The 12,991-nt window shown below is 54.3% G+C and overlaps 1 protein-coding gene across 1 annotated transcript in view; it reads right to left on the bottom strand.

Moving 5' to 3' along the window:
* Positions 1–3,087: 3,087 nt before the first annotated feature.
* KDM2B (lysine demethylase 2B) overlaps positions 3,088–12,991 on the bottom strand; it is a 137,692-nt gene continuing 127,788 nt past the window's right edge. Inside the window, exons 15-23 of the mRNA XM_078154287.1 lie at positions 11,999–12,142; positions 10,617–10,703; positions 10,181–10,441; positions 9,259–9,297; positions 8,435–9,105; positions 7,772–7,935; positions 7,530–7,691; positions 5,650–5,868; positions 3,088–4,454 (exon numbers count right to left, since the gene is read on the bottom strand). Coding sequence (XP_078010413.1) covers positions 4,273–4,454; positions 5,650–5,868; positions 7,530–7,691; positions 7,772–7,935; positions 8,435–9,105; positions 9,259–9,297; positions 10,181–10,441; positions 10,617–10,703; positions 11,999–12,142 — 1,929 coding nt within the window. The 3' untranslated portion in view covers positions 3,088–4,272. The remainder of the gene's footprint in view (positions 4,455–5,649; positions 5,869–7,529; positions 7,692–7,771; positions 7,936–8,434; positions 9,106–9,258; positions 9,298–10,180; positions 10,442–10,616; positions 10,704–11,998; positions 12,143–12,991) is intronic.

Here is a 12,991-nt window from a genome sequence, read left to right as displayed (position 1 = left end):
GGTTTCAGACACATAACACTTACTAGCTGTGTGACCCTGGGCAACTCACTTAACCCCATTGCCTAGCAAAACAACAGCAATGAAAAAACCCCAAAATCTTAAGTAGACACTTGTAAACTTGAAGTAAATGGTAGTTTCTTTTCTGATGTTTAATGTCCCCTGGAGAAGCTGGACCTGTGACCACAAATGCTTCCCGAGTCTTGCTTGTCAAGAGTAGAGTGAGCTGCTCCCTGGACTCCAGCTGTGGGTCCCCTAGCTTGACGAGTCCTTGGTACTACTGGGCTTCTCTCTGCACTAGCCTGTATCCAACCCTGCCAAGGTGCTAGTAACTATGTGGTCTTTGTTGCAGCATCAGGGCAGGCCTGCCCCCTGCTCTTACCTTTTGAAAGCAACTGTAACCACCAAAGAGCCATTCCTGAAAGGAGCCCGATTTTCTAGACATACTAGCAACTTGGAAGGCCAAAGGGATCAGCAGAGAACAATGAAAAACCTTCCCCGCTGCTGCATGGACATGTCTATAGGGAGCTCCAGCTGCTCTAACACTTAACGGAAGCTTTATGAATGAGCCTAGATGAGCCTCGCGTGGCACTATGGGACTTGGGGTCACCCCAAAACTAGACAGATTTGTAAGCTGATTTTTGGGTGGCCCAAGTCAAAGAAGTCTGGGTTGAATTTAGAAAGCAAAACACACTAAGGCTGGCTCTGATCTACTTTACTCTAGGCCTCTGTTCCATGGCAAAGGGGAGGGAGAAAATGAAAAATTGAGAGTCTGAAGGGTTCCGAAATGACAGGCCTCCACGGACTAAAAATCTATAGGGGAAGGAGTTGTGAAGGCACGGGACAGACTCCAGTTCTGGGTGAAACTCTAGATGATGTTAAAGGGAGCATTAACCAACGTTTGTCTCAAAGAGGAGGCAGTGACCACAAAGAGCCATGTTTTCAGCAGTCACAGGTGGTGAAAATCATGTGGCCCCATCAGAGGACTGGGGAAGCAGTGCACTGCCCCTTGGCAGGGAGGTACTAGTGCAGGTGGAGAGAGGACCATTAAGTTCATTTGGTTTTTGCTGAACTGTACCTCCTGTCATAAGGCAGGGTTCTACTGGAAATCATTGGAGAATGGCAGTATAGATCAGGGGAATGCTATATAATTTTTTTTTTTTTGGTGAGGCAATCAGGGTTAAGTGACTTGCCCAGGGTCACACAGCTAGTGAGTTATCATGTCAGGCCACATTTGAACTCAGGTCCTCTATTCACTGTACCACCTAACTAGCTGCCCCAGAATGCTGTATAATTTAGATAAATTTTTGGCAAAGCATTTGAGAAGAGGTAGAGATGTGGGTTTTGAGCTGACCACTAGGCCCAAAGGAGTCTGGGAGTGTACCTTTGCTCACCTGAGCCTTGTAGAGAGTCTGCAGTAGAATGCCTCAAGGAGCGGTGCTTGAAGGTCTTGGGCTGCTTTTTGTTCTTCTCAGTGACTACTTAGAGAGAAGCACCAATGACGTGCTTACCGAAAGAGCCAGACTGGCTATCGGGCCAAACAGTGTACATTTTTTAATAGAGACAAATAGGAGGCATTCAACTTAGATACATTACGGAAGGGGCTAGACAACAGTTTGTCTGAAAGATCCAGAGCTTTTAGTGGCCTGGAGAGCTAACCAATTCCATGGTGTGGTAGGACTCCCTTGAGAAGCAGCGTCCAAGTCCTGCCGTAAACCGGTCAGACCACGTCGGGAATACTGAGTTCAGTTACAAGTGATGTGTAGTGTCCCTTGTGAAGAGCCCCGAGATCAAGCTGCCTGAGAAGTGGAGATGCTGGGCCTCTGGGGGAGAACAAAACAGCCGTCAAGAATCCCAAGGGCTGTCATGTGGCAGAGACTGACCCAGAGAGCCAAGTTACAAAAGGGCAAAACCTTTGGACAAGGACTAGGCTGCCTCTGGAGGTAGTGGCTTCTCTCACGGGAGAGCTGCAGGGCAACATCAGAGGCCATTCACTGCGTATGTCGTACAAGGAATTCTGAAGGCTGCCGTGGAAGGGATGGATGGCCTGAAGGCCTTTCCAAACTCCCGATATTCAGGGAGCTACACATCACACCCTGTGCAAAGGGCAAGAGGCTGGATTTTATATCAGCAGGACCCCAGCTGTCACCTGCTCTGGACAGAGGGAGCTCCACTACGAATGCAACTTAATCTAAACCTCAGTTTGCCATTTTTATTTATCTGGACATGGAGAGACTGGATCCTGCTTCATATCAAGGCCTCTGATGAGGTAAGGTTATCTAACAAAATGGGTACCGGGAGTTCCTCAGTCTGACAGAAACAACTGCCTTGCACCTTTATGTGATATCTTAAGTTTTCCTCCAAAGGATACTGCAAGCATCCTCATTTTACTAGTGACGAGACGGAGGTTCAGAGAGAGTGGGTTGTGCGTGGTCACAGGCCTAGCAAATAACGAGATGCACATCTCCTAACACTCCTTCTGCGCTCTCTTCGTGATACCTTCTGACTCCTGGCAACTGAGGCAAAGTTCAGGATTGAAAAGATTAACTGATACCTTGAAGGGCAGCAACCTAAACGATGAACTTTTCAGAAGTAACAATCAGTGATACAAGTCCCACTAAGTCTGTGAGGTTGGTGTCTGCTGCCAGAAGATAGCTACCCAAGTGCTGTATGATGTGTTTTTCTCAAAGCTCTGGTAGTTATCCTCTCGTTAGGTCCGGACCCACCTTAAATGAGGCTGCTTGTTGTACCTGAACTGTTGGTGATAAAATGTTTGAGGTTCTCCCTCCCCATTTTGTAGTAATGCCAGATATGCAATTTAAGTGCTTTCTGAAGAAACAAGAAAAAGAAGTGAAAAGAATGCCGAGTAGACATGTTACCTCCCATATAAATGAGGACCCTGGACGAGTCCACTGGGCCTGGTCTCTTCCAGCTCTGTCCAAACCTAGGAGAGTCACCTGGGTTAGTAGGAATTAGAGGGTATTGCTGTTTCCAATGGTGTTTGCTCTCTTGTGACACAGTCAAGATGGGTTTGCCCTCCAAACCAATTTTTCCCCACCTCCTAGAACAGAAACCCTCAAAGGCTTGTGGTGTTGTCTTTTGTACAATTGTTTATACAAATTCAACAAAGGTAAAACTTCATCGAGAAGGGCTATGAAAACACCACCTTACAACAATGGCACTTATGAATGCATAACTGTACAATAAGGAAAGAATCGTGGCAGAAAACCTGAACTGAGAACTCAACTCACATTGCAAAGGAAAGGAGAAAAGAGACTATGTTTGACCATTTATTCTGTGGCTTGACTCACTGTATAAATTAGGTCTATAGAGTAACAAGAGCTCATGCTGGAGCAAAAACCTCCGATGTGCAAAAGCTGAAATTGGAATTGGAAAATTTTGAGAAAAAAGGTGAATTCTATACAGAGAAGACTTGGCCAAATGTCTTACTTCAACTATAACTGACACTGGTTTTCCACAACATGCTTCGGTCACTTCTGAAGGATACAAGCAGGATATCAACTCCCATTCAAACATGCTTTTAAATCGAAAGTGTGAGCCTGCTTGGCCAGACCTGGGCGTATCTGCTGATGGATTATTTTTTGTCTGATGAAGTCTAGATAGGTTAAGTTGTCTCCTACCGTAAGTAAACCATAAATGTTGGCAAGCCCAAACCAGAACCAAAAACAAAAAACAACACTGGTGTGCATTCAAATGTTGCATAAATAACCTTTAAACAATTTGTACAAAAATAGTTCTGCATCATGTATCATGTAACAAAAAAACAAAACAAAACACAGGATGGGTTGAGGCGGCAGAAATGCAGCTTGTGGTCCATTGGAAAGATACTAAAAACTCGGCAGGGGGAGGGGTCACCGTGGGAAAAAGAGGAGCAGAAATTAAAAAAAAAATGTACACTTCCAAGCTCATGCTCTGGTACTTTAAATAATATCTCCACAGTCCATCCTTCCCTCCCTCCCCACCCCGCCCCCCACCCCCAGCTGTGAATGTCTCTTAGGAATCGTCACAGAAGCCAGGGAGTGCAGAGTGCCCTGGCCCGTGTGTGCACTGGGCGTCCACAACGAGGGAGGTGAACTCGGTCCTTTCCGGGATCAATCGATCAATAGATAGGGCTTGTAAAATGGGATCTTTGCTCTCCTCTGTGAGTCCAAGTTCCAAGTGTAAAATAAAATCCCTGTGTATTCTGAAATGAAAGTCATTTTCTCCCTCTCCTTCCCCCCTCCCCAGCCCACTATTTACACACCTGTCCTTGGACTAACTCAGTTTCTGTAGGAGTTTTTCTTCCACTTGCCCAAACTGGACACTCACTGACATCTCGGCTATGAACTGCTCACAGCCTTCCTTGGTCACCTGTTTACAGTACCTTAGGTCAATCTGACAGATATTTCCACAACGTTTAAAGAATGACAGGCACTGGTCAGTAACCTTATTGCAGTCTGCAGTGAAGACAAAACAGAGAGAAGACGTCTATCAGTGTTCTTGTTTTTCGGGACCCTGACACACATTAAGGCATGACTGAGGCTCTGCTCATCTGGCAGCAGGAATGACAGATGGCAAACGGGAAACCCAACCTCCCTCCCCCCCCAAACGGCCCGCGGGTCGATCACAGGTCTGTAGGTGGCTGCTAAGAGCCTAGACTGAGAAGTGAAAGGGGCCTCTGATAGATGTGGGACTGAGGCCCAGGTGGATTTAAGGAGTTGAGCTGGGATTCAAATCCATGGAGATCCTGCTGCTTCCCACAAAAGACCCCAGAAAGAAACGCAGAAACCATCTAGTCTAACTAGCTAATTTTACTGAGAAAGAAAGCGAGGCCCAGTATTAGTGAGTATTTGTTCAAATGAAATGAGTTGTCCAACACCAGGAGTGTTGCTGCTGAACCTGATTAAAACATAACTGGTAAAAATTTTACAAAATAAGTAAAAATACAACAGAACGTAGATAATGTCAACTTGTCGTTTGAGTCAACACGTAGCCCTCAGGGAGCCTTCCGTATGGCTTAGTGTCCCCGTTTCTATTTAAATTTGACCCCACTGCCCTAGATCATACTGAGAGTCAAACTCCACTCTGACCCTGATGGCCTAGGATGCTTTGAGTCTGATCTTCAAAGCTGATTTCTGATGCTGGAAAGCAGCAAAATAGTGTAATAAAATGGTAAGGTTTGGAGAGAAAGGTGTGGGTTGGGATCCCAGAGCTTTGCCCGTCACTGCCTGGGTGACGGTGGGCAAGTCCCTGACCCCAGCTTCAGTGTCCTCAGCCTCCTCTGGCCTCTCCCTGTGCTCCTGAAAGCAAGGTCAATCCACCTGAGAGAGCCAGGAGGACACACTAACTGTCTGGAAGAAGAACCTGTCCCACGTCCATGGCCTAAAAAGGGATCCTGCACTCTGCCTGACAGCTCAGGCTGGGGAGGCCCAGTGCCGGGCGTAAGGTGGGGACGTGGTCCACAGGACCACATCCCAACCAGACTTCCCGTGCTGTGGGGTTAATGACAGTAAAGGACACGGCCAGAAACTGGGCAGCCAGACCACAGGCACAGGCAAGTCTCTACGCTCCGCTGCGTGCAGCCTCGAGTCAGTGTCTCCACCGGGTCCCTCCCTCACCAGCCCAGCTGGCCAGCAGCAGACGGGGCCTCACCTGATAAGTTAATTTCTGTTAAGGAATCCCTGGTGGTTGTCCCTACCGCCGTCAGCAGATTGATAGACTGGTCAGTGACATGGTTACAGTAACTGAGGTGCAGTTTGGAGAGCAGGGGCATGTGGCGGATAATGAGCCGCAAGGAAGCATCCGTGATGTCCAGCCCGGCAAGGCGCAGTTCCACAATGTTCCGGAGCTTACTCCTGTTGTCGATCTGGCCTGATGAGGGGAGGAAAGGACAAGCGTCCGGTTAACAGTAAAAAAGAAAGAGAGACAAGAGACAGAGAGAGAGAGCCAGCGAGCAAGAGCGAGAGCTGATCCTGGTGGAGCACGCCCAGAAGTGGGAGAATGGCCAAGGTGCAACTGGGTTAGAGGCCGGAGTGACGCAGAGCCCAAAGGCCCAGATCCAGATAACCCCCGCAGCTGCCAACCTCGGCAGCAGCCATGAGCTGTCCCTCAACAAGGACTACGCAAGGCCCCCATGACAACACGTAGCCAGTCCAGGGCAGCCATGAAGGGAGAAAGGGGGAGAGGGAGCTAAAAGGGCAAGGAGCCCGTGCTTGCAGGCCCTGGTCAGAGCTGGAGCCACCATGACTGTTCTGTAGATGGGAAGCTCTCCAGGGCAGCAGACCCACTGCGTACTCAGCAAATACGGGTGGGTTTTTTTATTGAATACAGCAATTTTTTAAAAAATCAAATGCTCCCATTATATTAGTAGAATGTAAACTACCTGAGAGCAGCAAGCATGCTCCATTTTTGCCATCATGCCTAGCGTAGGGCATGGCATAGAGTACCGCAGATTCCCTCAGCCTTGGTGCTTCAGGCTGACTCCAGGGAAAGGCAAGTGCCCAAGGCCTCTGTGCTCCTTACAGTCCAGAAGGGAAGGGCTTGAACCTGCTCTAAACCGCACCCTCCGGATCCTCGAGTGTTCTGCCCAACACGCCTTAGCGTGAACCTTTTCTCCCCGTGGGCAACAGGGAAAGGACGAACAGACTGTGGAACATGAATGATGGCATTGCTGAGCTGTGAGCAAGCTGGGGAACTGACTGATGGATGCCGCTGAAGAAAGTAGCACCAAGAGAATTTACAAAATGACCAGTGATGTAAACGGAAAGGACAGAAATGAAGGCAAAGACAGGCACTTACAATGATCGACCCTACAAAGACATCTCTCTCCCTCCCTCCTTGCACTGGACAAGTAGCACACAATGGGTGTGGACAGCCACATACATATTGTGCAGTTGCCATTTTTCTTTCCTACAGGGGAAGACTCATTGAGATAGCATTTGATATCTGAAAAATACGACTGATATAAGAACAAAAAGGATTGGGGGCAGCTAGACGGTGCAGTGCACGGAGCTCCGGCCTTGGAGTCTGAAGCACTTGAGTTCAAATCCAGCTTTAGACACGTCACACTTAACTAGCTGTGTGACCCTGGGCAAGTCACTTAACCCCGACTACCTCACCAAAAAAAAAAAAAAGGGACAAAAAGGATCAAGAAAAGCCTTTAAAAACTGTAATAACATTAATGTGCTGATTTGACCACGTGATGTCCAAGAGCCCTGATCTGTGAGTGCGCTGGCAGAGGCAGCAGCTCTAGAGGGCGGGGGGGGGGATATGCCAGACAGGGAGGAGGGCAGCTCATCCCCCAATACCGCCCCGCTCCATCGGCACCGCCCCTCACTGCTGGTGCCTTCCTCGCTTCCGCCTGTCCCGCCCGTCTCTCGTGTTTCCCAATTTATGGGCCCGCCGTCTCCACCCGAGGGCAGGGATGGACAGTTCTTTCCCCTCGCACCCCTCGAGGCCCGGCACACGGTGAGTGCTGGATCGATGCTTACTGGTCTCCCGCCCTCGACAGAGGCGCCCATCCGCCGTCATACCTGGCCGATTGTCCGTGGGGGGGGACAGCAGGTCCCGCATCTGGGCGTCCTTGAGCCCTTCCACCCACTGCACGTCCAGCGTTCGCAGCAGAGGACAGCTGGCGCTGCACAGGGCGGAGACGGCGATCCAGGAGCAGCCGGACAGCAGCAGGTCCCGGAGCCCTGCAGAGAGGCCGTGCGGGGTCAGCCGCGAGCCGCCCACCGCGCTCCCCGGGGGGCCCCGCGCGGGCAGGCTCACTCACCAGGCAGCCTGTTGATGAGCCAGCTGAGCTGCTTCTTGGAGACATTGGTCCAGCTGAGGTCCAGGGTGACAGGCTGGCGGCGGATGATGCCGCTGAGCATGAGCGGAGTGATGGATCTGCAGTGGTTCAGGTCGATTTTGGTCCATAACCGCTTATCACAGCACCTGTGACCAACACCCGGGGAGAAGGTGAGAGGCAACAGACTGGGCACGCGTCCTGGCCGGCCTCCTCGTTTGACCAGGGAGGCCCGAGAAGGGCCGAGCTGACACCCAGACAGGGGCCAGCCCCTCCAGCTCCTCCTTAATGGAGTCTCCAGCCCCAGAGAACAAGCTCTTTACCCGGAGCGGATCATGGATGTGGAGGGGAAAAGAAATTTCAACTTTATTTTCACTAACTTCTAAGTGAAATTGGGCATCTCCTTCAATTTAAACAAATGAAAAAAGAGATCGTGACTGGCACCTAAAAGCTTCCCCAGATGGCCAAACCCCATGACAGGGGAAGGGCCCTTGAGCCCCGGACGCCCCAATTCTAAAGCGAGGCCCTCCGGCGGCATCCCTTCCCCGCCCTGCTCAGGCCCGGCCTTTGGCCCGGCGTGTCCGTGCCGTGACACCACGGCCGGGGTCCGCCTTCCCCAGGGGCACCACTCCCAGTCCCCCTCCTCACCAGCGGTTCCAGGTCTTGCAGACCCGCATGCAGACACAGAGGTCGCTGTGGCTGAGGTAGCTGAACACGGCCATCCACACTTCCCGCTGCATGACGTGGGCAGCGCCGTCATCCAGGGGCAGCGAGTCTGGCGGGGGGCTGATGGGCGGCGGGCGGATGACATGCCGCTCCATCTGGACGCACTTGGGTGGGGACAGGGAGGGCGGGGGCCGCGCTGGGACGCGGGGGGGGCCGCGCAGGCCGGGCACAAGTGGGGGCCGCAGCTCACGGGGGGCCCCATGGAGGCCCTTGCTGAAACGGGGGGGCCGCTCGCCCCCCGGCATGCGCTTGGGCTCCTCGTTCTCACTCTCCGGCTCCGACTTGATGGGCTGATGGTTCTCGTTGGCGAGGCTGTTCTCGGTCTTCTGGATCTCCTGGTTCAGCTCCTTGCTCAGCTCTTTGCTCAGCTCCTTATTGGGGAGCCGCCGCTTGCGGCGGGCCTTCATCTTCTTGTCTGGGCCCTCGGCGCTCTCGGTGCTGGGCCCCGCCGTGGGGGAGCTGGACCTGGACTGGTCGCTCTCCTTGCTCTTGGGGGGCGCCTCGGGCAGGTCATCCTCGGGCTCCTGCTTGAAACGCCGAGGGGGCTTGTTGGCCAGGCCCACGCGGTCCTCGGCGTTCTTCCAGGACCGCCGCTGCAACGACAAGGCGGCCTGGCCTTAGCGGAAGGTGCCCCGGAGCACCCCACACCCTGGGGCCTGACACAGAGCTCCAACAGCGTGGGAATCCAGGACTCTGGGGTGGAGAGGGCTCAGGGGAGACTCAGGGGCTTGAGGGAGGGGAGGTACCTTTTTCCTGAAAAGCTTCTCCTCCTTGACGAGTTTTAGCTGTCACGGGAAAGAAAGAACACAGAGCTTGGCCCCTGTTTCTAGGGGCTGGTCCAGGCCCAACACAGCTCTCCCATACTGGCCAGGTCCACAGTCCTGAGAGAGGCCGGGGAGCCACGAGCCAGAGGCAGGCAGGCAGGCAGGCCTCCGGCCCCATCCCTGTCACTCCCTCGGCAACACCAGACTGACAGGCAGCTGGGCCCTGCCTCTCTGCTTTGGGGGAAAGCAGAAAGGTATCGCTAGTGGCCAAGGACGGAGCTGGGACTAGTACAAGAGGCCTCCAGAAGTCCTCGCCAAACGAGGCTCCTTCCCTTCTGGGGACCTCAAACCCATTTACTCAAGTGCCTACAGAGGCCGGCCACTGGACGTGAGGAAAAGCGGAGCCCCCTGGAGGCGACGTCCCAGGAGAGACGGGGAAGAGAGGCTCCAGGCGCCACCCAGTGGCCAAGGAAGGGGAAGGTGGCCAGGCAGACGTGGCCAGGATCCTGGAGATCACTGTTAAAGGTCTGCAAAGTGCTTTGCGTGCATTAAACCAAAAGACGGACAGATGCAGAGACCATCTGCTGCAAGGTGTGGGATGGGTCTGTCCTCCGGATGGACCAACACCCAAGAAAACAGGGAGGCGTCTGCTGTCTTCTGAGCTCCACGGCTTCAGAGGCCTGGGCAGGCAGACACAAAGGCCCTGCCTCGAGCCGGCCGGGACTCAGGATGGTCGCCCCCAACGCTCCCTCCCTGCTCTGGGGCGTATCTCTGTGTTCAGGGCGGCACGCAGCCAGGCCCCCTGGGTTCGAACCCACCCCCCACCCACGCCCACTGAGCACCCTCTGCCCCTGGGCTGTGGGCCTGGAGCCAAGCCCCGACAGCCTTCCTCCTAGGTCCCTACCCGCTTCCGTGTGTTTAACTCCTGGGGCTTCTCGAATTTCCGCTTCCTCCTCAGGTGAACTTCGTCAGACTTTCTGCGAAGGATGGCGTCTACAGGCGCCTTCTTGGCGTGCTCTTCGGACTTCCGCCGGGCAGCCTCCTCACACTCTCCTCGCCGTTTGGCCGAGTCCGGCCCTTCCTTGTTGTCCCGGTTCATCTTCTGCTCCTTGAGCAGCGAGCCGGGCAGGTTCGAGGCGTACTTGAACCCGGGGCCGCGCTTTTGCTTGTACGCCAAAAAGAGGAAAGCACAAACCACCTTTATATCTTCGGACTTACGCCTTCCGTCATTCACGCCCGCCCCCCGGATGGATTCCTGGGGCAGAGCTGAGGCCGGAGACCCCAAAAGTGGACATGGCCCCGCCCCCACCCCGCCCTGGGGCCCGGCCGCTGACACTCACTTTCCCGGTCTTGCCAGCGTGATTGCACTTTGGGCATTCCCAGCAGTTGGGAAGCTCATCATTGACCACGCCGTCTGACTCCTTCACCTGCACGAGAGAAGGCACACGATGAGTGTGAGGGACGTCATCTTCCCACACCCCCTCCCAGCACCACCGTCACTGGTCACCCTCTGGCCAAAGCCCCACCTTGTCCAGACACAGGGAGGACATGAGGCCCAGAAGACCCGGATGTGAGGAAAGGGGAGGATGGAGACGAGAGCTGAACGGACCCCGGGTGGCCTCCCCGCCGGGGCAGCCCTGTCCTCAGGCAGCTTCACCCTGGGCAGCCTCCACAGTAACCCATATATATCCTTCCTTCTCTCTCCTCCTGAGCTACCCTCACGCCTGTTACTGGCTGGGTTGGTGCCAGGGGTAAAACAAGGTGCCTGATGGGGCCATTTTCCTCTCAAAAAAGGTGCCAGCTGCTGCAGGAGGCTGGCCCTAGCTAGTGTCTAAGCTGAGCTATCCACAGGATGAAGTCACCCTGCCCCCTGGGCGCCCGGCTTCTATTCAGGTACGGTGAGGTCAGCCCTGAAGCACTAGCTCCCCCGGCAAAGGCCACAGGGGAAGACAGGAAATCCCTGGGGCCCCTGGAGCCACCAAGCAACTGGAGGCTTAAGAAGGCTGCTGGCTGAAAGAGCGAATGCCCACTTTGGCTGGAGAATGTCCCAGCTCAGGGGACAGGCAAACAGCCCTGGAGGGCTCCAGCGTTCTCCCCCCTCCTAGGAGGCCAACAAGTCAGAAATCTGGACTAGCTAAGAGAACAAAGGGCAGCGGGAGGAGGGAGAGCCCCACCCTGCTCCCCTCCTCCCCAGGCGCCCTGTCTCCACCCAGAAAGCTCAGCTCCCCTCTCCCTCTGCCTCCTTTTCTGTGGGGAAGGGGGGAGCTGGAGAAGACAACTGCAGAGGATTCTGGGAGTTGTAGTACAACTATGATTACGACCAGGGTGGAAATTCTGACCGTCTCCTCAGGAGACTTTCCTGAGATGGTTGTGGCCACACAGAACCTGCCGGCTCCAGCTGGCCACAGGCCTTCTGATGCCAGCCCAAGCACATGGGCACCTATGGGTACACGAGGGCTCTAGGCGGGGGATGAGGCCTGGCTCCGCCATTCAGGCCCTGTGTGACACTTGCAGTCTGACTTGATGGCCCCAGACGGCCCCAGCCATGCCATACCTGCAGTAGCATGCCACTGTCTCCGGGGGGATGGACCACAGCACTCCTCTGCAGGGGGCCTTGGGTAACCATCCCCGTCACAGAAGCAAGGTTTAATGGGCAGGGCAGGCTACAGAGTGACTGTGATGACCCCACAGCAGGTGCAGGCATCCTGGAGCCAGCACTCACCTTAAGGCATCCAGGGTGGATGATTTCATTGCAGATGGAGCACTCCATAAGCATGAGGTTAAACTTGCCCTCCTCCTCCTCCACCGTGTCTTCCTTCCCCGCCTCTCCACACACCAGGCACACAGCAGTGTGAGGCAGCACTGGCTGTGACCATGGCAGAAAGAGAAAACAGAAGGAGAGTCAGGCCCTGCAAGCAGGCAGCATCCATGGTGACCCCCCCCGGCGCCAGACACCTCCCTGCCATCCCCTAGGTGCGACCCTCGAGCCCGCCAACCATGGCCCTGGAGGAGCTGCAGGCTGACGCCAGGGAGGAGGCCAAGGCATGGATGAAGACACCAAACGGGGCTCGAGGGACCCATGAGGAATGGGACGGAGGTACTGCCCTGGAGTTTACACCAACACCGAGATGCCTGGGGCCCTGGGCACGGTATGACCAATGTGCTGAGAGGGAGAGCTCACAGAGCCTGGGGAGTGGTCAGGATGAACTTCCTGGAGGAGGGAGCGTGAGAATGAGCCAGCAAGCCCTTGAAAGGCAGTGATGATGGGAGGACAAGGAGTTGGGACGATAGCTAAAACGGAGTACCCCATGCAGAGCCGAGCAGAGGGAAGAGAAAGTGAAGGAAGCTGTCATCCTAACTCCAGTCCAATCTGGCAAGGGTCTGAACAAGGGGAGGAGAATTGAGGGCAGAACCCCGAGCACTTGCAGGTCAGACCAGAGCAGGCAGGGCGCCGATGGACTCTAGGGGTCTAGGATGAGCACCAAAACCAGAACAAGAACGCTGGATCTGGGGCTGGGCACCAGCATATGGCCAGGGACAGCAAACAGGTGAGGATGACCCCCTACTGCGTCCACGAGCCAGGGGTGAACAGGGGAGTGGGTGCCGTGTGCAGTGGGACAGGGGAAGGTCCAGGGGCCCCCAAATAGAGGCAACAGCAGAGAACCCGTGAGCAGACAGATCACCGAAGCACAGATTTTGTGCTGGTGAAATCTGT

This window comes from Phascolarctos cinereus, unplaced genomic scaffold, assembly GCF_003287225.1.
Source record: "Phascolarctos cinereus isolate Bilbo 61053 unplaced genomic scaffold, phaCin_HiC Scaffold_4;HRSCAF=312, whole genome shotgun sequence".
NCBI lineage: Eukaryota > Metazoa > Chordata > Mammalia > Diprotodontia > Phascolarctidae > Phascolarctos > Phascolarctos cinereus.
The sequence above is the reverse complement of the archived record's forward strand: the minus strand, read 5'-3'. Positions and strand labels throughout refer to the sequence as shown.